The sequence below is a fragment of the Bactrocera dorsalis genome, chromosome 2 (assembly GCF_023373825.1).
Source record: "Bactrocera dorsalis isolate Fly_Bdor chromosome 2, ASM2337382v1, whole genome shotgun sequence".
Classification (NCBI taxonomy): Eukaryota; Metazoa; Arthropoda; class Insecta; order Diptera; family Tephritidae; genus Bactrocera; species Bactrocera dorsalis.
The window spans coordinates 50,659,567-50,684,539 of record NC_064304.1 but is presented as its reverse complement, the minus strand read 5'-3'; the positions used below and the strand labels follow the sequence as shown (position 1 = coordinate 50,684,539).

General features: G+C 36.3%; 1 protein-coding gene across 1 annotated transcript; it reads right to left on the bottom strand.

Annotated features, from left to right (window-relative positions):
* Positions 1–907: 907 nt before the first annotated feature.
* Positions 908–1,858, bottom strand: LOC105226100 (salivary glue protein Sgs-5). The gene is made up of 3 exons (XM_011204876.4): positions 1,426–1,858; positions 1,191–1,373; positions 908–1,126 (listed from the first exon to the last, which is right to left on the bottom strand). The coding sequence occupies exons 1-3, from the start codon at positions 1,682–1,684 to the stop codon at positions 1,092–1,094; spliced, it is 477 nt and encodes a 158-aa protein (XP_011203178.1). The 5' UTR covers positions 1,685–1,858; the 3' UTR covers positions 908–1,091.
* Between the last annotated feature and the right edge of the window lie 23,115 nt (positions 1,859–24,973).

Sequence of the window (24,973 nt, the reverse complement as noted above, 5' to 3'; positions counted from 1 at the left end):
CTATTTATAAAACTAATCTTTTTTGTCCGATTGATTTTAGATGAATCTCCAAGGACTTATAGTTGTCACCGCAAGTACCTTTTTTTGGAACATCGTCAACGCAAACTTAACTTTGGAAATTAAATTTTTTTTTGAAATCTTCGTGACTTCAAGTCAACACATTATATAATATTGCCATATTACTACTTTTGTAGAATAACACGATTTAATAGCAAAAACAAAATACTGAAAATTCTCATTTTTTCGTGCCTCTGACTACCCCTAACCCCTTAATTCATATGAATCATGGATCAAAATATGTACCTCAAGATATTATGGAATGTTATGGCGTCATATGCCTGTTCGGATGGTCATTCAAGTAGGATACCGATCCAAAAGAAACCAGCATATTGGCTAAAAAAATATTGTTTTAATACCTTTGCCAACTTAGTCCTCGAATTTCAACCCCAAAGAAAACTTAGGGGATATAAAACTATATATTTCAAAGCTATTTCAAAGCTATTCCTAAACTGTGACTTTGGCATGTTCAAAAGATTTAGGCGCATACCTAAGCTCAACGATATAATATAGTGCAATGTCATTTACTGCTATTTTAGTGAATGTCTAGAAATGTGGGGATGGGCGCAAAAACATTAAGCCTCACAATACAAAATTTTCCTTACAAGAACTTGATTTTGGTCGGCCATTTTTTATGACAGCTATATGCTATAGTGAAACTTAATATAAGTTTCATGGCAAACTTAACATAAGTTAATATATTAATAAAACATGTTCAGATTATAAAAAATATTGAATACTTAGCAAACCTGTAGGGGTTGTTCTCGCTTCTTATTTCTGTATTCCATTTCAGAAAAAGAATATGCAAGCACTCACCTAACGAATGGAAATACACAAAGAATCAGTTACATTGTTTCGGTTTTGTCATTTCAATAAACAATAAATAAAGTTCTTTTATCTTCTTCGGAGTAAATATAAAATAAATCGTTGTTTCGTTGCAATGAAATCACTTCACTGTTGAGCATATAAACATGTATATCATTGACCTATCAATTTGGCTCTATGTAACCATTTCACAACCAAATATTGGTTTTTCAAAAGCAGGTACCTTCGCTTACTGAGATGTAAGCTATAATAAAAAAAATAAATATTGTGTTATCACACTCAACAAAATTAGACAATTCAATACACACCTTTCGAATTCCAGCATGACCATTTGTCCAATTCACACTGATTTTTGAAGGTGATCATACCGTCGTTTCGATCCCCATGTACCGTCACATAGGGAAAAACACCACACACCGGTTTTATAGGCGCTTGCTCACACGCATCCATGCACTTTGTCTGACAGATTTGTTGTGAAGTTGTTGTCAATTCTAAGTGGAGTTGATTCAGGGTGGAATTATGAAATGGGTAATTTACACTTACTTGGTAAGCAGCTATTCTGACGGTGGCAATTTGTGCTGGCAAATAGACAGTCTGTCTTGAAAAGTTTGCAAACGCCGTCTATTATCGTCCACACCGGTGGGCCGCTATAGTAAGGATCACATCGAAAAGCCAAATTACATCGCTCCGAGCATACGGGTCTTTCGGTGGCGGCTATTTCTTGCAACTGTTGCGAATTCGCCGCTATCGCCAGCCCAGTTAGTAAAGGAAAAAACACAAAAATATTTCGAATAGTAAACATTTTCTTAATTAATAAACTACTTGTATGTAGCTAACTGAAAACACTAAAATTGTTCATGTCGTTCTTTTCCAAAATGAGTCGGCGACTTTTCGCCAATTAAAAGTAAAGCCGAAACGCAATGAGTGTCGACAGTTAAGACAATACTCTGTTATTTGCACAGGTGACACGTTCCACTAGGAAGCAATTCGCCAACACAAACTTGTCGTACGTAGATGCAAGGGCATGTGTGGGTGGGTTAAATGTGTCAAATAACTGAATTAAGTTTGGAATACGACAAGACGGGAAGAGTAGGGGAAGTACATATAAAGTATGAAAGTATGACGCATGTATGGTAATACATTTTATGTACTATATATATGTATATACCCTTTAAGGTTAATAATCAATACCTGTATTTTTAATGTGCAGTTTAGTTAAACTATTTCGATTATTATACTATGATTTAAACTTCAATTAATATTTTTCTTTTAAATAACTCAATGTCTTATTGCCGAGAGTTATGTAAAAAGTTTCAGCTTCCACTCTAAGTAGAAGTTAAAATAATAAAAAGTAACAACTATTAAATTTCAGGATTATGAGGAGTGGCTAATAAGTCAGTAATGTTGGTCAGTTATTTATATTAAGTAAAATTTTACTCAAGCTATCGCTACGGACCGATAGACATTCGAAATTCAATCTGCCTTATAATCTTCATATTTCTTTTACCGTGCGATTCTGTAACTTGAGACAGTCTCAAGTCTCTAAATTTGAGATTTTGAGTTAGAGACAATTTTTGAGACTTGAGACGATATTGCTATTCTGTAAGTGACAGTCACAAATTCTATTACATTTCATTATTCAGAGATGCTTTTACACTTGAATGAAAATAAATATGTCGATAACAAATATTAATTTTCCTATAACATAGTCAAAAAACATAATTATAAATAAAAATAAAAATATATGTTGACTTTGTTTCATAATATATACGAAATTTATGTAAAATTTATTTATTTTTCATCTTTTCGTGTTTGAGTGGCTTACAAAATATAAAGAAACGACAATCGATTAATATCTATTGTTACAAACGTAGTATTAAGTTGTATTTGTATTACTATATGCATCCCTGATTATGAACAATAGCTGTAGGTATGTATATGGAATAGCATTTGTCTTGTTGTAGACATCTGGCGCCACGGCTGTCTGGCGCCGCACTGTCTGCTTGTCTAGGTAAACAATTGCTGAGTCTGGCGCCGCGACTGTCTGCTTACGTCTGGCGCCGTATAGCCGTATGTTCTGGTAATTTCCAGACGCGATATTCTAGAAGGACACGTCGGCATCAGCGAGAAGTGCGTGGCTATATAAGCCGTGGCAGCGCCAACGTAATCAATCAGTGCTAAGAGTAAACTGCTATAGTGTAGATGAGTTGTGAAATAAAGAGTTGTTGAATTAAATTAAACAGTGTTGATTTTATTTGTCAATCCAGAGATACGAACCTAACAAAGTAAACTAGCAAGAGTAAATTCGTAACACTATGATGATCTCTATTCAGTATTTTCAAAATGGCAGACAAGAGCTCTTTTTAGTATTGTGACCTGCTAACTACCAAGTCTCAATATTTTGAGACTAACGCTAGAGACTGTTTAGTGAATAGTAACTAGTCTCAAATTGAGACTTTGCCTCAAGATGTCTCAAATAGAGACTAGAGACTGGTTACAGAATCCCGCTATTAGTGTTATCAATAACTGTTTGTTGAACAAAACTTTTGAACTCTGTGCATGTTGCGGGAATATTATTAAAGTCTTAGAATGTGAAGATTTTCCCCTCCGGTTATCAAATGTGCAAGTGTTTTTGATTTTGACCGTTATGTGCAAGTTCCATATATATTTTTATATCACAGTCAAAAAAAATTAGGGATACTGCTACTTGTCGCCAATAAAATAAAAGAGATAAATTTCTTATTATAATTATCACTGTTTTCATACTCTTGAAACCAGTTTCTACAGAGTATTATAGTTTTGTTCATCTAACGGTTATACGTATATGCGAGATAGATATATGGTTATATATATATAAAAGATCAGGATGACGAGAAAAGTTGAAATCCGTTTGACTGTGTGTCTGTCCGTCCGTCTGTCCGTAGAGTGGTATGTGGGTTTCTTAGTACAAAAAAAGTTCGAGTTCGCAGATGGGCGTAATCGGACCACTGCCATGCCCACAAGTAGCCATTAACCGAAAACATATAAAGTGCCATAACTAAGCACTTCCCATATAATACAATTTTAGATTCCAATTGGTTCGTTCAGTTTCCAGTACGCAAATCAAGGGATAAAGCTTTGCACGAAAAATGTCTTTAGTGTGTTCCACCTTATGATCAAAAATTGTTTAAATCCATTAAAAACTGTTCAAGCCCCTAGGTACCAAATATTTAGACTCCGATATCCATAGTTGACTTTTGATCGAAAATGTCGGCCAATATGTGATATATATATGTAAGTAAAATTAAGGGATAGTCTTTTGAGTGAGAACTCGGCCTAGACCCTATATAACTAATATCAGCATTTTCGAACATCGGGTTGACTTTACTCTACATGATTGGCTTTATACTTTATAGTATTTTCCTGGTTTTAATTCTTGTAAGTTGCAAGAGTATAAAATGTTCGGTTGCACGCGAACTTAGCCCTTCTTTACATGTTAAATCTATTTTAATTTTAAGTTGTTTTAATACATTACTATAACATAATAGTAGTATGTATAACTCATTTTAATTAATTAGCTTGAAATTAATATAAATACATATTATTTAATCTACAATAACCAAATTCGCTCAAGATAAATCTTATAGAAACTTTGATGAACAGTGTGGAGATGAATGCAATCCGCTCACTCCCTATATGGCGATATTATAAAAACGACTAAAAGCGTGATAAATCAATAACATCAGAGACATTAAATTTTACCACCGAGATGGTATGAGAAGGTCTTATGAGAAATGGTGCGAAAATCGGAGGATAGGCATGGCACTGCCTGCTTTTAGGGGAAATCACATATTTGGGGGACCCGCCCGTCCGATTTCAACCAAATTCGGTGCTTAATAGTTTTTAATATTCCTATATTACGGTACGAAATCGGAAATCAAACTACAACCACGCCTACTTCCCAAATAAAATAATTTTTAATCCCTTTTGATTCTTTCACTCTTTAGTGTACTCATCAAGAAGAAATTAATATACAGAGATAAGACTTACACAGGGTTTGTCCGGAAAGTAATAGGAGTCGACCTAAAAAAATTTATTGAACCAATTGTTACAATTCTTTAACAACTTTCAAAATAGGCTCCTCTGCGTCGATACAGCGCTACCACGCGATTTCCAAGCATTGAAGGTGTCACGGAAGGCTTTCTTCGGAATAGCTTTGAGACTCGAGGTGTATGCTGCTTGAATACCCTCTTGGATCGTGTGCCACTCGAAAGATTGCCTCTTTGCCTCGGGATCATACTCAGATATCCATGACTTGTTATGTATGTATATTCAAAAATGGGGGGTCACTTTCACAAATGCTCAAATTTTCTTGGCACATTTCCACTCGCCTCAATTTATGGTCGTCAGTGACTACTTTTGGAACCATCTTCGCGCACACCTTGCACATGTTCAAGTGCTCCGTGCCAATGTCATGAACCACAGATTTTGATAAATTTAACATCTGGGCAATTAAACGAATACTTAGTCGGTGGTCTAAGTTCAAAACTTTGCGCACAGGAGTCATATTGTCGGTGTTTGTCGAAGTCGCAGGTCTCCCAGCACGGTCTTCATCAGCGACCTCTTCCCGGCACTTTAAAAAGTCCTGGTGCCACCGAAACACACCACTTCTTGCTAAATCAGTACATAATAATATCAAACGTCTCTGTCTCACATTTACCGGGTTTCCCACATAATTTAATTGCGCACTTCTGTGCGGAAGAAAATTAGTCCTATTACTTTCCGGACAAACCCTTACGAATAATGCCTTAGAAGTATGTCACTTCATGACAAAAATTGTTCACCCCCGCAGGTACCAAATATTAGGACCCCAGTACCTATAATTGACTTTTTACCGCAAATAATCGATTGATGTGTGAGATATATAAATTGAAATTCATAGATAATCCTTTTCTGACAATGGTAAATCTGTGTTTCAAAATGGGTTGAATCGTGTGAATATATTCTCTAGCTCCAGTATGTTTAATACAACGATCCTTGAACCTCCGGGTGACTCGATACCACATCTATCGGTCAATATGTGAGTTATCTTAATGAGAATGAGAGTGTGTGTTTTACTCTTAAGAGTGTATCTTTGTGCCTAAAATGAATAAAATTCGGGAAAACTAACATCATTTCCATGATCGTTTTGTTTCGTTTTGTAATACGTTTTTTGATACCTTGGTAGTCGGAAAGCTTTGTTTCACAGACGTGTCCGCGACAAACAATTATCACTGAAGGCCTTTTCCGACATTCTGAACGTGTCGGCACCAAAAATTTGAATCCTCTCACAACATTTAATCGAACTTCTTTGTTGAATAATTTCACTCATGGTAAAAATCGCCGAATGCACTTTATGTACTCCAGACAGACAAGCATATACTTAACACCAATTACACTGTGGTACATTTTTGGGATTATTGTCTGGGGGGTGAGAAATTCCAAGTCAGGGTGATGGTACTAGGTCAGTATAGTAAAACCCTCAAAGGGTTTGGCGTTCGTATGTGTCAGTTTTTTTTATGACCTTTTCAATTTTTTCCTTATCTTGATGTTTTATTTTTTTATTCAAAAAAGTGTCATTTATTTATTTTATTTTATTTTTATTTATTTTAATAAATATTGCCTAGACTTTTTCGATGGCGGTTGTTCGGGACTAGTGGCATCGCATTCAAAAAAAAAAATCTTAATTTTTCTAAATTTGTTTCATGAAAATCGGACAAGTGGTTCGCGAGTTATGTTAAACTACGTTTTTGCCAAAATGTTACAACTAAGCGAAAAAACATCAAGATAAGGAAAACATTTAAAAGGTCATAAAAAACTGACACATACGAACGCCAAACCCTTGCCGTTTGGTTTTACTATACTGACCTATGTATGTAGTACCATCACCCTGACTTGGAATTTCTCACCCCCCAGATTAGCTGTTGTACTGTGTTATTATTATCATCCGTGCCAAATGTCACTGGCAGTCATACCAACCTAGAAAAAATTTCGATGAATTGGTTTTCACACAAAATTCAAATAAAAAAGTCTTATTACTTTTTTCCTACAGTAGTATACGTGTAGTATACTAGATATGCAGTATGACATCAGCGGGAAGCTCGAAAACCTTTTTATCAGATATATGAAGACTAAGGGAATTCCCTCAGAATTTCTATTATGCCACAGATTGGCCGATAATTTCGACAAAAAGTTCTCAATAGGAACTGGGATAAATAAATTTGGTATCTAGAGCTCTAACAGTTGTATTCCGATCTTGACAATTTTCGTTCAGGAGGTAGCTCTTGATTTTTATATTGGAAATTGAAAAATCAAATGAAATAGAAAGATTGATATATAGAAAATAGTTATATTTTGATTTCGCCCATTTTCGTACTGTTACATAGAAATGCCAACATAATATTTAACTGTTTTCAAAATCTTAACAAAATTAGTTAGTGGTATTCAAGTACAAACTAGGGATGCTCGATGAACATCGATGTTCGATGATCATCGATATGGAAAGTAAAAACATCGATGTTTTAATATCGATGTTACCATACGAAAAATATCGCAACATCGATGTTATCGGAATCGATCATTGATGTTAACTTACGGCCTCACGCACGACACGGACGTCCACCAAAGCAATGCAACTTACGGGGCATCTCGACAGGATAGAATATATAGAATACTAGCTGCATTGCCGTGCCCATTGCCTGTGGAGATTCCACATTGCTCATAGCTTACTATATATAGAATACTATCTAGTTTGCCATGTATAGTAAGCTAGAAGCTGTCACTTCAGCAGTTTGACAGCGCAGTTTTCATTTCTATGAAAATTTTGAAGAGGCAATATATCCCATTTGCACATATGCCCACGGCATTTTCAATTTGGCAATATGAAAATTAGAAGAGCGAGTATTAAGACGGTTGTGTTATATGTATTATAAAAATAAAGTACATGTTCAAAATAACATTTTTTCAAAAAATTAATATTTAGTTTAATATTGTTAATTTACAGAAAAATTATGCAAATTGGGTTCGGAATGAGCGAAGTCTTAAATTTAAAAAACTTATACAAGCATAAATCAAAATATTATTGCGCATTTTAAATTTATTATTTCAATTGGTATATAAATTTTATGCCACAATTATTATATAGTAGTCCAAAAATATGAATTCTTATTTTTCCCAGAGGTAGATTTGTACAAAAAGGATCTTTCTCCTTTTCTTATTATCTTATTTTTCCCAGAAAGCTTTTCAAAAGGTGGTTCTACTCTTTATCAACAAAGAAACCGATTAAAAGGTTCTTCTTTACCAAAATTACTTTTCCTTCAGTCAATTAATAAAAAATATTGGGAAAATTTGATCTGTTGCTTAATAAATTTCGAATTTATATATTGTGTTTTATTTCTTTGTCAATTATTAATGAAAAATTATCGATGGATCCAACATCGATGTTCGGTTTTTGATAAATATCGAACATCGATGTTTAGCTTTCGATTAAGACATCGATGTCAACATCGATGTTTTTTGAATATCGATCATCCCTAGTACAAACATATACTGATGTTAAACAAGTCTTCAGTGGGTACTAAAACACATACAAAAATGCATGTTGCATAACCTGATTTACTAAAAATTCTTATGCTTGTAATCCAATTTGGGTTGGGTTTAGTATCGCGCCGGTTAATTTTGGCTCACTGTAGCTAAACGAGAGAACCAAATTGAAAATTTTAAACACGCATGTATGCTTAAATTATCGAACTTTATTTTAAAACATATTTTATAAAAATCGGTTCACAAATTTTTCCACAAATTCACTTTAAAAAATGCTATTTTTTGCAAATTTCTCAATATATGCTAGTGTATTTTCCTCTGTTGTGCATTGTACCAAACCAATTATGGATACATTTTCACGCACATATATTACTTATGAATTATAAAAACCACTAGTAATGTTTTTTATTACTTTTGATTGTTAATTTCTTTGTAAATCTTTAAATAAAATACACCTTTTTCTGCATTGAGTTCAATAATGCGAAAAACCAAAATGACTGCCTAATTTGAACTGTCAAATTGCCGAGAAAGCACGAACAAAAGGGAAAAAATTAAACCCAGTTAGCAACAAATGTGGGAAGTGAACGCGAAAAGGTGTTCAGTGCTAAAATACTGTGGATGGCGTAGCCGGTGTTGGACCGGCCAGGGTTATTTTTTTAAAGCGCGGCCGAAGGCCGCCCACGCAAAAAGGAGTTCTAAGCGAAAAAAATTTGATACACCCCGGTGTTGGACCGACCAGGGTTATTTTTTTGAAGCGCGGCCGAAGGCCGCCAACGCAGAAAGGAGTACTACACGAAAGTACATCGGTCACCCCGGGTATTCGCTCGACCAGGGTTATTTTTTTTGAAGCGCGGCCGAAGGCCGCCAACGCAGAAAGGAGTACTACACGAAAGTACTTCGGTCACCCCGGATCCCTTTGTATCATTCTTTATTTTGATTTCTTGTCCATACAAAAATGTTGGCTGGGTTGCATTGCTTTCAGTTTGTATGGAAAAATGAGCAAAAACACTGATTTTTGGTCATTTTCAAAGGGCTCCCTACAGGTCTATAGGGGCTCTAGGGGGTCGAGGGGGGGTTTATTAAAAAGTTCGATCCTTCCCCTTTCCAATGAGGGGGCGTGAGGGGGGGTAGCCCCCCCCTATTTTTCTCCATAAACGATACTAAACCGGCGCGATACTAAACATTTCCCTCCAATTTGACAAGAATTAATGCAGACTAATATTATTAAATAATTGTGCTGTTTGACAGATTAGACAGAAAAGTAGAGAAGTGCATCAATTAAGATATGTATACAAATGTGTAAAATAGAGAAAAATTTACTGCAAAACGTAAAATGTATATACCAGATATTTCAGGTGACGTTTCAGATAATATTATAAAATATAGTAAACAGTGTTACGTACACAATTAAGCTATGGATATATCATATAATATATCATATCTGAATTGTTGCACCCTTAACCGAAAACTTAAGTGTCGTAACTAAGCACTAAATTAAGGTATCGAAGGGGAACGCAGCAGCAAGAGGCACCTGTAGGCTAAAAATGTTGAAAAATTCAGGGTTTGTCCAGAAAGTAATAGGACTGAGTTGTTTTAAAATATTTATTGAACCAATCGTTATAATTCTTTGAAAACTTTCCAAATAGGCTCCTCCTACGTCGATACAGCGCGGCCAGAGCGATTTCCAAGCATTGAAAGCGTCACGGAATGGCGGCCAATGGTTAGGTAACTGTTCACAAGGAAGACGGTGTGAGCCGGATCGTCGTCGTGGTGCAATTTCCAATCGACTGCGATGTCTTGTCGGATCAGATTGATACTTCGTTTGAGTCTCTTGAGGACTTCCTCGTAAAACTTAGCGTTGACGGTTTGTCCAGGAGGAACAAATTCATTGTGGACGATGCCTTTGATGTCAAAAAAGACAATGAACATTGTTTTTACTTTAGATTCGCGCGAAAATGTTTGTCTGACTCTCCAGCCGGAAGATCTATATTCATTATATTAGATTCATTGCCCTATTAATATTTACACGATTTTGACATAGTGGAGGGGGCAGCTTTCATAGGTCCTTACATCGTCTTTCTCTTCCGTCGGGGCGTGGGCGCAAATCAGCGACATGTTGAAGAACCTCGATTTGATGCGGCTAGGCGTTCATCCACCGGGGTGAATGCCAGTATTCGACGACGGAGTTTCTCTCTTCACTTTAGTAAATGTCACAAGAATCTACTCGCCTTATTCCTTGTCCCGTCCATCATCAACCAGCTGGGCAGCGACACCTTTCCAATTAAGGAACCGGATATTCCAGATGAATGCTCTCAAATCGTAATCCTTAATTCGTTTGTCATGGTCGTCATCAAAAGGGGGATCTCTCATCCGAAGATGTCGATTAGTTTTCATTGGTAGTGTTTTTTACGTGGCGGGTTCTAAACTCAGCACAACCCTGTAGAGGGGAAAGACCCTAGGTACCGAGTATGTGGGTTGACTTTTGACCAAAAATACCGGTCAATAATATAATATAAAGATTTTGGAACTTCCAGCCAATATTTGAGTTATCTTATTGAGATTGGGAGAGCGTGTTTTAATCAGGACAGCGTATCTTTGTGCCAAAAATGGATAAATTTGGGCATAAACTTGACCTAGCTTCCTTATAACCATTACCAGGAATATTTTCGAATATCCGGCTAACTTTGCTTCATATGATTGGTGATTGTATGTGAGGTAAATTAATTATAATAGTTAATGGATAATATCGGGTTGATACTAACCCAACTCCTATATACGAGTACTACATAAAATGACAACAAAACGTATGCCGAATTTGGTGGCCAGCGTATGAGTTACATAGTTTATATGTATTCCATATATAAAACTTCTGCAGCAATGTAATCTCCGAAGAAATTCTTCAGATTGGTTAACTATAGCATATAGCTGCCATACAAACCGAACGATCGGAAAAAATTTCTTGTATGGAAAACTTTTGCATTTGACAAGATATATTCACAAAATTTTGTATAGATTATTTTCTAAGGCAACAATGTAATCTCCGAAGAAATTGTTCAGATCGGTTTACTATAGCATATAGCTGCCATACAAACCGAACGATCGGAATCAAGGACTTGTATGGAAAACTTTCGCATTTGACGTGGTATCTTCACGAAATTTGACATGAATTACTCCGAAAAAATTGTTCAGATCGGATTACTATATCATATTGTTTCCATATAAACTGAACACATAGTTACTAAAAGAATTGCACCTGTGAAGGGTATATTAGCTTCGGTGCAGCCGAAGTTAACGTTTTTTCTTGTTTTTATTTTTATTTTAATTATTATGGGATACATAGAAATAATTTAAAACATACATATTAAACGGGTACGCATACCTACATATATTAATTTATTTGTTACGGTTATGACAAGACTTTGAAATGGGTGTTAACTTGTGCATGCCACTTCCAGTTTACCTACCGCACAATGTCTTACCAGCGAGCATAGGCTTTTTATTACTTTCTGGTTGCTAAATTTATGCATGTTGTAGCAGAATTAACGGTGGCTATGGCACCATTGCAAGTCTACTTGTAAAAACAAAGGTATTTGACCACCTTTCAAAATGTGCTATGCTACTGTTATACGAGTAGTACAGAATACTTGTAGATTTTTTAATTAAAAGTTCGCGCGAAAACCCATTCGCCAAAATGTTATTTCAGGGTAGGTATAACTGTCAGTGACATTAGTGTTTAGTTTATGCTTTTCTTTCAACAAATTGTTCCATAGGACGATGAGCCTTGTTCAGGACGGCTATCAACATCAACTGATTATCAATACGTCGAGAAAACAAAGGAATTGATGTTTGAGAATCGACGATTCGGGTCTAAAAAAGTGAAAGCACGATTGGTTCCAAAATCACTACATTTTTTCGGAAAACACCGTCCCGGAGAAAACGTCTTGAGTCAATTAAAAACATTAAACGTAAATCGCTACGCGCATTGAAGGCTATTTCAGGAATTGACTTTCGAGGTTTGGAAAAAAAGTTGGCACAAGTGTATTGGTTTCATTTCTTATTTCATGTAAGCGTTTTTTAAGTTGGTTTGATGCTGTATTGTACCTTGTTTATCTATTGGACACCTACTGGTTTGCCAAATTTTCCGAAGCTTTCGCTTGTTACTTATAAGATTCCTAAGCTCAGCTAATATAAAAACAGCATTCGCTGCCGTAGCTTTGGCAGCTGCAGTACTCCTCATTCCTCCTTCATGAATGATGTTTGTAAATGTTTCCACAGCCGTATCCACTTCTAAATCAGTTTTAAGAGAAATATTTGTATTTAGTTTGGCATCTATCCAATCTTGAAATAGCAAAATATTTGTCCGAGGTGTGACAATTTTATATTTATTTGAGAGTGCTGGAAGAGCAGTGCCATAAGTAATTATAATAGGCGAATGGTCTGAGCTTAGGTCATAGTTATCAGAAATATCCAGATGATGTCGTGATACTCCAAAATAAACTGCAAAATCTAAAATATCTGGTATTTTGCGGGGGTCTGATGGCCAATACGTTGGTTTCCCCGTAGATATTGTTGAAAAATTGTTGGTATTTATGCAATTATATAGCTCCCTTCCCTTGGGATTTGCCAATCCTTATCCCTACCATGGATGCTTGGCATTATAATCACCGCCAGCAATAAACTTACAGCCAAGTTTTCTAAAAAAATTGCAATAGTCTTGTTCTTTGAAACGAAATCGTGGTGGAAAATACACTGAGCACACAGAAATAATAAATAACATTTAACATTAATACAAGCGGCCTGTATAGCGTTTTCATTTATTATTTCCATGATATTATATTTCAGCCCGTTTTTTATTAATATTGGAGAGACACCATGAGCTCTATTATCTGGACGATTTGCAACAATTAAATCATATCCATGAATTTTAAAGTGTGACCTATTTGTAAAATGAGTTTCTGATATCAAAAATATATCAATGTAATTAGATTTGAGGAAAAGTTTTACTTCTTCTGTGTGGTTGGAAAGCCCATTTGCATTCCATATAGCAATTCGAATATCTACTTGCATATTTTTGATATTAACAGAGATATCATGTTGAGGAGATCGTTTGTTAATTCTAATTGTTTTGCTTATAAAGCTTCGATTCTTTCGAAAGGATCCTCGTTATTTAAATTTCTATTTTCGCGTAGTATCTGTGCATAAGTTGGGCAGCTACCCCTATTGTTGAAATCGTTTGTCCTGTTAGAAGTTGAAACATTATTCTCCTGAGGAGCTTTACTTGATTGTTGAATTGTTGATTGTTGAAATGACTCCTAGGCTTTTGCTTTGCAACTAATTCTTGATAAATTTTGCAGCCCTTATAGCTAGCAGGATGATCTTGTAAGCAATTAACACATTTGGCAGGTAAATCGTTGCCTTTCTGACACTCTGTGGTTGGATGGCACATACGAGGGCTGCTATATATATTTCTAGCCTAATAATGAAAATAGGAATATTTATCAACGAAAATGGTTTTATTGTTTTTCAAAATATTCTCCATCAAGATTTATACACTTTTGCATGCGCTCAAACCAATTTTCGAAGCACTTTTTCCACTCCGATTGAGACACCTCCAAAACATGGTTTTTGAATGCTTCAACAGCATCTTCTGGCGACGAAAATCGTTGACCACACATTATTTTCTTGATGTGTGGGAATAAAAAGAAGTCATTGGGTGCCAAGTCAGGGCTGTACGGCGGATGACCCATTAATTCGACGTTTTGGCGTAGAACATTTAACGCATCTAAATGTCTTTGTACAATACATCATGGTATGTCCATATTCTTGACATCAAAAGCATTGTACTATATCAGTTACTTTCCTGGGAGGCTCTACTTTAATAACTGCATTGTTTAAGTATTTCAGATTATATATTTCCGCATTGTTGTCTGGTTCAAGATCAATAAAAAATATATTTAATGGATGCTTAGTAATGCGACTCCTAATATTGCTAATATTCCTTACGCTATGTAGATTTTTAAGTACAACTCTAAAAGAGCGCTCTTGTTTTAACTGATATGTGTGAAATAAAACCTCGCCTTTCTTAAGTGCCCCCGGATTTAATCATAACCACCTCTACCAAGTAGAGACCAATTTTTTTTAATTTTTAAGATCAAACAACCGCAGATAGAAGAATAAGGACTGACGTCAGTTATGAACATGGATATGTTTTGGCTGCATTGAAGGCGCATATGGCACGTGTGGCAGCAGTATGTCAAATTAAAACACAGGTTTTATTAAGTTAGTTGTGGTCAATAAGCTATGGAGAGGATTTCTTGAGTGCGTGATAGCTGAAGAACCGAAGTCCAGGAGTCATGGTGCTCTAATGGACTTAAGTCTTGACTTAGAAAGAAATTTCAAAATAGATCTAATTCAGGAAATACGCCAGTAGCTGGGTATAGTTGGATGGCATGTTAGAACGATTCATTCGGACCTTAAAAGAGCATCTGGGAAGCGTGGTAGACAAGTGTCAAAAGGATTGGCTTTTGGCAATTAAATTAAAACAACAAACATTTATTACGATTAAATATTATTATATATTGGACTTTTAATAAATGGAGAAACTATTTAAATTTTTTTATAATTTTGGAACTTTTTATATTTATTTTTTTCACCAAATAAATATAAATTTGGCATATCCAAATTTATCCTTCCGTTCACATATATTTTTGGTAGAATTTAAATCTGTCCGTTCCAGTCTTTAAAATTGCGAAACGTCAAAACCTACCCGAACCAGTTAACTGTCAGAGTCAGGTAGGGGAGCTGCTCTCTCATGTTAAAGAGAAATGTTTTGACGGTATTTTTGTATTTGGTACCAAAATGAAATTTTATCAGATTTGAAACTGCACACTTATTTGGCAAATGTATATGCGCCTATACATATACATACATGTTTGCTCTTAGAGGTCGCATTTATAAACAATAATAAAAGAAAATGGAATTGAACCATTTGAACCGAACGTGATCGGAATGAAAGTTACAATACTGAAAGGTTAGCTAAATGCAATGAATAGAGATTAGTAAATAAAAACTGCGCAAGTTCATCATTATCATTTTGTTTAACAATTTTTGTACCACCATTCAAATGAGGTCAAGGTCAAAGTGTTAATTTTCTACTTTTCAATATATTTCAGTTAAAAATACATATGTATAATCAAAATAAGAGTATAATACAAATATGTGTAATATGTAAATATACATAAAAATTTGTCAATATATGTCAATATTTATATATATCACTCTGTTTAAATTTTTAAAGTGAAGTGCATCTAATTTTATGAAGTTTAACAAGCCTAATAACGTTATTAGGTAAACAACGTTTATTATATTGCGATTACTAAAAGTAGTAATTTCTTCTTTCCCGAAGCATTAGCGCATGTTAAAAATTTTAGTATTTTCTTCTTTAGTTGTTTCTTCAGGAAACGCTCAGGAATTGTTTCGTATTCATTAAATATTGCTTCGAGGAAATTTTGTTTTATTTCAGTTATTTATAGCTTCTTATAAATTATTCCTCTTTATCTACTTTAAATGACAACTTTTGACCACGTATTCCGAAGTTTCGTTTTGATTATAGTCCTCCAAACACCAGTGGAGTAGTTTAGATTCAAAAGAAAGTACTTCGATTGTGCAAGCAGGATCACATTTTCTGACTTTCCAAAGGAACCGCCAGTTATCTATATAGGCTTATAGATTTACCTGCCGAACTGAATGATTTTTGAATGTAGATACGTTTCGAACTGCTCTAATGAAACCGGTAAATTTACCTCAAATAATTAAGTTTTTTATGGGAGGACGAAAGTGAGGAAAGTTCTCTGATCGCCATCCCTTTCACAGGGTTGTGCGCTGGGTTTGGAACCAGCCACGTAAAAAGCACCTTCAGTGAAAGATTACCAACTGCCTCGGATGAGAGATCGCATTCGATGGAACGATGAGCTGTATGAGATATACGACGACATTGACATGTCATGTTATGTTGTCCGAATGGACGAAAACACTGCAGCTCTGAAAGTATTGGACGCAGTACCCGCCGGGGGAAGCAGAGGAAAAGGAAGAACTCCACTCTGTTTGAAGAGCCAGGTGGGGAGGGACTTGGCTTCGCTTGGAATGTCCAATTGGCGCCACGTAGCGAAAAGAAGAAATGACTGGCGCGCTGTTGTTAACCCGGCTATAATCGGACTAAGTTTTCTTAATAAAAATACGACGTCTACAAACAAATATTATTTTTAAAAACAATAACTTATTATTATAATTCAAATTTAGTACAGGGCTGTTTGTGGTTTTACAAGTTTGAAAAGTGGATTTGAACTCTAAATTAAATATGTTTAATATAAATATATGGAAAACTACTGTTAACAATATCAATTTTTCAGTGCTTTCTTTAAGAAATTCACCACATTAAGCATTTGCACTACTAACGGTTTCATCATGATATACTTATAACCTCTTAGATTGAATATTTTCGAAAGTATTGTAACCCATTCTTAAATAATGAAATACTTAAATAATTAATTTTTTTGTTATAATAATGATGTGGTTATTTTATGCTAAATTTTTGGTAACCACTTTTGGCTATTATCGAATACCCACGCAAGCACGCACAACGTCCATACAACTTTTTTAAGAGCAGCTCTTACGTGCGTATGGTTTCTGGTGTGGCCGGTGCCTGTTTTATTACGAATATGTACCTTCACTTTTCATAGTTTTTATTTGTGTGTGTGTGCATATATTTTTGCACTGCTTTACACACTTCACGGGCTAGACAAGATCAAGCAGTCAGTTGATGGCGTTGTGAGTATACACTTGTGGAAACATGCGTCTCCATTGTCTGTACGTTACGATGCATTCAAAGGTGCACAAGTGTGCGTGCAACGCAAAGCGCGTTCACACTTGCGGTCATGCGGCAGCAGGCGCGGTCTGTTATTTTATTATCACTGGCATCTACATTTTTTCAAAAGCGAGTACATTTTCTGTAACATTTCAAATGGTATTTAAATTACCTATATTTGTAGTATGTTTGTTCGAAAACGGTTGCTTGCGGCCTCCCGCCACTGGGGACATAGGCGAAGTCATGCGTTTGCATCTCATTCCCTTCACCGCTGCGCCGTGCGGGATGCCTTGGAAGACTTTCAGTTTCCAAATTCAATTGCATTAGTTGTTTATGCAGGATTTGTTTTGTTTGTTTTTGTGTTACTTTTTGTAAATTATTTATTTTGTTTTTGTTTTCGACATTTTTGCTCTACGAATGCGGACTTGTTGGTCACATGATCAGTTGATTATGGTCATTGGTGGTAGGCTGTTGGTTTTGCTGCTGCGTCATCGCTATTATTTATTGTTGAGTGCCAACAATACTTGATTTACGTTAAAGACTTGTTGGCCTTTTGGCTACAGGGCTTCACAAGGCTTGTGCCGTGCACATTAATGTACCACACATACAGACTCACAAATCTGTGTGAATAGTGTACTGTATTTAAAAATTTGCCAATTAGTTGCAATTGGAATTCAGAGACAAAGTCGCGTGATTGCGCCAATATTCATTTATGTGTTTGCGTTTACTTTTTGGTTCAGTTTTGCTTAGTTAATTTGAAAGAATAAATTTTAATTGAAAAAGTCGGTGGCCGATTTGAGTGGTGCAATTTGTTGCGCTTAGAACTGAAGTTTGATATTTAACTGCTTGAAGTGTGTTTAGTTCGAGCTCACGCATTTGATGTACATATGTATGCATGTGACTATAGATTGCTTTTAAGAAACTTAATTAAGTATTTTGATTGCGTAGATATTATAATATTTAGGACGTAATTTCATATATAATTTGTTGCTATTTTTACAACAGGGTTTGTAAATATTGGACAAATCCTAAAGTTTTGTTTATTTACCTAATAAGCTTAATCACCTCTCATTCTTCTGACTACATGTGAAGGGGGCAGTTAGTTGACTATTTTTCTTTGGCTTAGCCTTTATTAAATTGGTTTCCAACGTTCTATTGAGTGTTCCTTCTTATTGTCTAAAATATTGTCCCTTTGAGGAGCATAGTATCGCTATATTCCCATCTAAGCCAATCATCTCAGCTTCCATTTTAGTCAAAGTTGGATCATACCATTTCAGGTCCCCAGTTACCTAACATACTAGACCGCAGTGCTTAGAGTTGATATTTTATAGGAAATCTTTATAAAACTCTGAGGTATTTTATTAAAATTATGAAAGTGAGTGAAAAGTGAAAAGTTAACAAGATTACTTATTAAGTTTGCTCGAATAATGAAGGTTGAATTCTTTCGTATTCTATATTCAAACACAATTTTTATACTCTCGCAACAAAGTTGCTAAGGAGAGTATTATAGTTTTGTTCACATAACGGTTGTTTGTAAGTCCTAAAACTAAAAGAGTCAGATATAGGGTTATATATACCAAAGTGATCAGGGTGACGAGTAGAGTTGAAATCCGGATGTCTGTCTGTCCGTCCGTCCGTGCAAGCTGTAACTTGAGTAAAAATTGAGATATCATAATGAAACTTGGTACACGTATTTCTTGGCTCCATAAGAAGGTTAAGTTCGAAGATGGGCAAAATCGGTCCACTGCCACGCCCACAAAATGGCGGAAACCGAAAACCTATAAAGTGTCATAACTAAGCCATAAATAAAGATATTAAAGTGAAATTTGGCACAAAGGATCGCATTAGAGAGGGGCATATTTGGACGTAATTTTTTTTGGAAAAGTGGGCGTGGCCCCGCCCCTACTAAGTTTTTTGTACATATCTCGGAAACTACTATAGCTATGTCAACCAAACTCTATAGAGTCGTTTCCTTCAGGCATTTCCATATACAGTTCAAAAATGGAAGAAATCGGATAATAACCACGCCCACCTCCCATACAAAGGTTATGTTGAAAATCACTAAAAGTGCGTTAACCGACTAACAAAAAACGTCAGAAACACTAAATTTTCCGGAAGAAATGGCAGAAGGAAGCTGCACCCAGACTTTTTTTAAAAATTGAAAATGGGCGTGGCGTCGCCCACTTATGGACCAAAAACGATATCTGAGGAACTACTCGACCGATTTCAATGAAATTCGGTATATGATAGTTTCCTAACACCTTGATGACATGTACGAAATATGGGTGAAATCGGTTCACAACCACGCCTTCTTCCAATATAACGCTATTTTGAATTCCATCTGATGCCTTCTCTGTATAATATATACATTAGGAACCAATGATGATAGTGGAATAAAACTTTACACAAATACGGTATTTGAGCTGAGGTATCCCTTGTGAAAAAATTGTCGTGATCGGACTATAACTTTTCAAGGTCCCTGATATCGAACACGAAGAACTCAGTGCCTAACCTAACCTAACCTAATTTTTCACCGAAAATATCGGTAAATCTCTCAGAATTTAATTCTAATTAATTTTACAACAAAATAAAAAAATGTGTAAATAACGGATAATGATATCTCGATTATCACTTTATCATGCGAGAGTATAAAATGCTCGGTGACACCCGAACTTAGCCCTTCCTTACTTGTTATAAAATGGTTTTCAAGAACTGAGAGTATTTCCTGCCTTTTATCTTAGCAACACCTGGCACTATAAAATGTCCGGTTACACCCGAATTTGGGCATTCCTTGGTTGTTTTATTATTTGTGTTGCTATTTATTTAATAAGAGGTAAGGACTTTATACTCTTGCAACTTCCATTAAAAAACCGGAAGTTCGACATAGGAACTGGGCTTGAAAAGTTTTAGTCAGATTTTGACAATCAGGTTATCAGGTAGCACCCTTTAAATGCACTATTAGTGCAAAGTTTCATTTGCATACATTGATTGGTTCTTGATTTGTGTTCTGAGAAGTGAATGATATGGAATTAAGAATAATGTGAATGGAAAGTAGGAATGGCTGTACTTCGGTTGCGTTCATTTTCAAAATGTGACATAGGTCCGTCAGTAATAATGCTAAGTACCGAATTTGGTTGATAGTCCCGAGATTTCCCTTACTTAAAGTTTTTTCATTTAGGGTGTTATTTAGAGCCTCTGACGTTTTTATTTATTGAGTTATCGCACTTTTAGTAGTTTTAAACATAACAGTTATTGGTACATTTCAACCATGCTGAAAAGATTTATTCTAAGCGAGTTTGGTTCATTTGGCTTAAATAGGTTGGAAGATACATACGAGTATGTACACTAAAACTATTAGGACAGGCAGCCGATCGGATTTCAACTTCGATACACACAGCCGTTAGGTGAACAAAACTATTATATGTTAGTACATGCTGCAAGAGTACAAACTTTTTAAAATGATGGTGAAATAGTCTTTAAAAGCTGAAGCATGATAACTTTGATTCATGATTTTCTTATAGCAAAGGATTTGAAATCCCATTCCAATGTATAATTAAATGAATGAGAATGACTTTAAAATGTAACTGAGTGCTTTACTACATATGTATTATATCTTTACCAAAAATCTTTTACATGCATATTAATAGGTTTGCAAAAGCTTCTCTTTGATACATACATGTAAAGTGACTCACAAAATTGATCACGCTTCAGTGGAATAGCCATTTATTTTTTCATTCCGTCTTGCATATGCAGTCAGCACTAATCCGACTCAGCTTCAGGTACGGGACGTTGTTAGGATCATATGAAGTGGAAAATGAGGAAATTCCATTGAAATAGCCGGGCAAAGAATATTAATTTAAGGGTTTGTGTACACATAACGCTGAAAATTACGAAGTGTTGTACAAAAAGCCCTGCTAAGATCAAAAAAGCAACACTGGATCTGAATGTAAGTGACTGGGAGAGGGTCGTATGGTCGGGCGAGACTTAAATAAATCGTTTGGGATCGGATAGGCAGAATGGACGTGGTGAAATAAGGATTCAAAAATGCAGGCACACCACCTTAAGCCAACGTTGAAGAGTGGATGATGCTCCATTATGGTGTGGCGATGCACGACGACCAAGGAAGGACGTATGTTGGCAAAGTCTTATATTGAGATTCTGCGCAGTCATTTCTTTGGCACTGTAGGAGACTGAGGCCCATCGAGCAGCTGTGGAGTAAACTAATAAAATCGGTTGCAGGCGAAATCGGCTAATTGAGCGAATTATTGTCAACGGTGCAGCAGGCGAGGGATTTTATTTCGTGAGGAACATCTAAAGTTTGTGCTTAATTAAAATATTTAAAAAACATTAAAACATTTACGAGTTTTTTATCATCGATTAGGCACTTATTGATACTGTGATCAATTTTGTGAGTAATTCTATATATTTTCATGAGTACATCACACGCGGCATAAAAACTTTTAATTTCCGTTAGTGGTTTATGTGACGTTCCCTGAATTTGCCGCACGTAGAGCTGCAATGAAAACCGCAAATATTTATGTGTATGCGTGTGTATAGATGTGTGTAATGATTGAATATATACATCATTAACTGACAAAAAGTCTCACGCCCGTATAAAGTTACAAATTATTGCAACCAAGTAAGAGTGAAAACTACGCACAATTCGAATCATTTACAATTTTTTGTTAACGGTAGATGTAAAAATTACTTCGAAAATACTCAAATGAGGAACAGGTTAGATATAGTATAAATAATGACGAGACGAGTTAAAACCTGTCCGTCCGTCCGTGAGTAAAAATTAAAATATCGCGATGAAACTTGGCGTTCATGTTTTCTGGCAAAAAGATGAAGCTCTTAAATGAATGTAATCGGACCACTGCCACGTCTTCAAAACGTGGGTCATAACTAAGTACTCAGTTGAGATTTGCAATTTTAATTTAGTATAGAGGATCGCAGTGGCAAGAGCTACACATATACATAGCTTTTGCATATCTCTCAAACCGTATAATTCAAAGTAACCAAATTCGCTTAAAATAAATACTGTGAGAACCGCTACCGACGGTGTGAAAATGAATGAAATCGGATCAAAACCCACCCATACCCCACATACATAATAGTACTGTTAAAAACTAAGTACTAAAAGCGCGATAATCAAAATATAGAAATAAAACGAAGTCTAAGTTAATAGCCTCAAGTAAGTCCCGAATATTCTTAATTTGATTGTAATTTATATACAATTTCTTTGCAGTTTTACCAGCGCCTGAAGAAATTATCCTGGCTTTGATTATTGCAAATTGCAGGAGTATAAAATGTTCGGTTACACACGAGCAAGATTCGTCTTGGCAAGATTCGTCTCTCTTGCTGCCCAGAGGGTGGAGTACTATCTCCCCTGCTATGGAACCTGGTAGTATATGAGCTCTTTGAGTTGCTCACTAGCAATGGGATTCGTTGCCAGGGGTACGTTGACGACGCCTGGTCGGCAGATCCTTGGGGATGCAAGCCAGGTGTCATTAGACTGCCAAGGCAACTCAGTCTTCGGAAGGTCTTAAACTATCGAAGCTGCAAGGGCTCGCCGGTGTCTGTGCTTCAGGGGCAATACGCAGATGCGCCACTGCAGCGCTTGAGTCATATTGGAGCTCACACCGCTGCATCTGGTAATTAAATGCTGCTAATGTCAGCAGAGGGTTACGGCAAAGGGAAGATAATGTTGTCTCAACACTGGCACTAGAGGAAAGCACTCCAATGGCCCTACTTCCAAGGGACGGCGTTACAAAGAGGATTAATCTCACAAAGAACTTTAGAGTTACTCTCGGCAACAAGACAAAGTGGAATGCCTCCACGCTTTACATACTGCTGAGAGACAATACTATCCACTAGTACACTGACGGCTCGAAAACACCGGAAGGCATTGGAGCAGTCATTGCGGGACCGCATACCAATGGGACGTTTTCCAAGCATTTCAAGCAGAAGTTTTTGCCAAAAGACAGTGTGTAGAACTCAATCTCCACCGCAACTATCGCAATCAGCGCATCGCCATTCTTAGCGACAGTCAAGCGGCACTAAAAGCGATATGAGGTTAAATCCCTTTTAGTAGAGGAGAGCATATGAAGGCTGAACGACCTATAAGTGTGCAATCGGGTAAACCTAATCTGGGTGCCGGAGCATAAAGGGGTGGTCGGAAATGAGCTAGCCGACGAACTAGCTCGTTTCGCCAGCGTCCAAGATGACGGGACCAGAACCATGCATCGCGGTGTGGTCCCACACTCTTAAGGAGCTGCTCCGCACGGAGGAGGGAGAACAGTACTGGCAGCTTCGAAGAGGGTACAACCTCTCCAGGTTTAAGGAACTAATTAACCTAGCCCGTGACAAATTCCGCCTCCAGGGCACTGCAGGCTCAGGAAGCACTTGTCGAACATGGCCATAGTCTCTTGCGCAAACTGCCGGTTCTGCGACTTGGAACAGGAAACACCAGCACACCTGATTCTGGATTGTCCAGCAATTTTCAGAAGCAGGCTTAAGGCCCTGGGTTCCATCTACATGGACAGAGGTCACTTGACCTCAGCCCAACAGGCTGCTGGAGCTTGCTGAACATACATATGTGATATAAGAGAGGGCACAATAGACCCTAGGTCGCAGTACAACACCTCAGTATTAAATGTCTGTCTATCTATCCCGAACTTAGCTTTTGATTACTTGTTTACCATTAGGTTTGTACAATTATACGCCAACAACAACAAACAAAATTTTGTGTAGATTGTAGAGAGTCTTCTCAGAAAGACGGAAAACGAACTGTAATGCTTATAAAAATCGTAAAAAGATGGCAAGAGCAGAATCTAAAGCAACAGTGGCGGAAAAATTCCATGTTTACAGTAAATATACATAGTATGTAAGTAATATCTTTCTTAATAAGTTTGCATCCTATTTGTGTATTTGAATCAGTCTGTCAGCTTATTGGGCTAAGTTCTTCCTGTTTTTATTCGCTAATGCCTTTTCGCTTCAATGTTTTTTGTGAATACCGTTTGTAGCGTTGGGTCAGTCATGTGCTCGCCTTGTCACAGTCATTAGAAAACAAGCAACAGCAGCAGAAGTGGCAAGAAGAAGCACAATTATTGCAGTAAGAATAGTCATGTGTTCAAATGACGGGCGTTTAAGGTGAACTCGTTGCGCTGTTTGGCTATTGCTGTTTGGTTTATTTTCGTTTTGTTTTCATATTGCTTTATCAGAGATGTTATTGTGCTTACATACATATGTATAGTATGTATCTTAATATGCATAGTTATGTTATGAGCACTTCTTCATTTTGGTTATTTATTATTTAAGTGGCTGATTACTGCTATTGACCTGTTGGCGTTGGAAGAACGGCGCATGCGTAGTCGTTCACACTTACACCACATGTACTGATGTCCAAGTACTTTTACACCTGTAAGTAGGTTGCTTTTTATTTTTCGGGACTTGGCAAACACAACTTAATGGTAGAGCTTGACATTTCTAATGTGATATATATTGAGAACGTTTTGACATACAAGCGTTATTTGTCTTGTTTACAGTTACTTAAAATACTCAGCTCGGTCAAAGAATTAAATCGCGAACATTTTTGCACGATTATTTTTAACCACGTGGATTATCTCAGCAACAGTGCGTCGATGAATTTAATTAAATTTTTGGCTT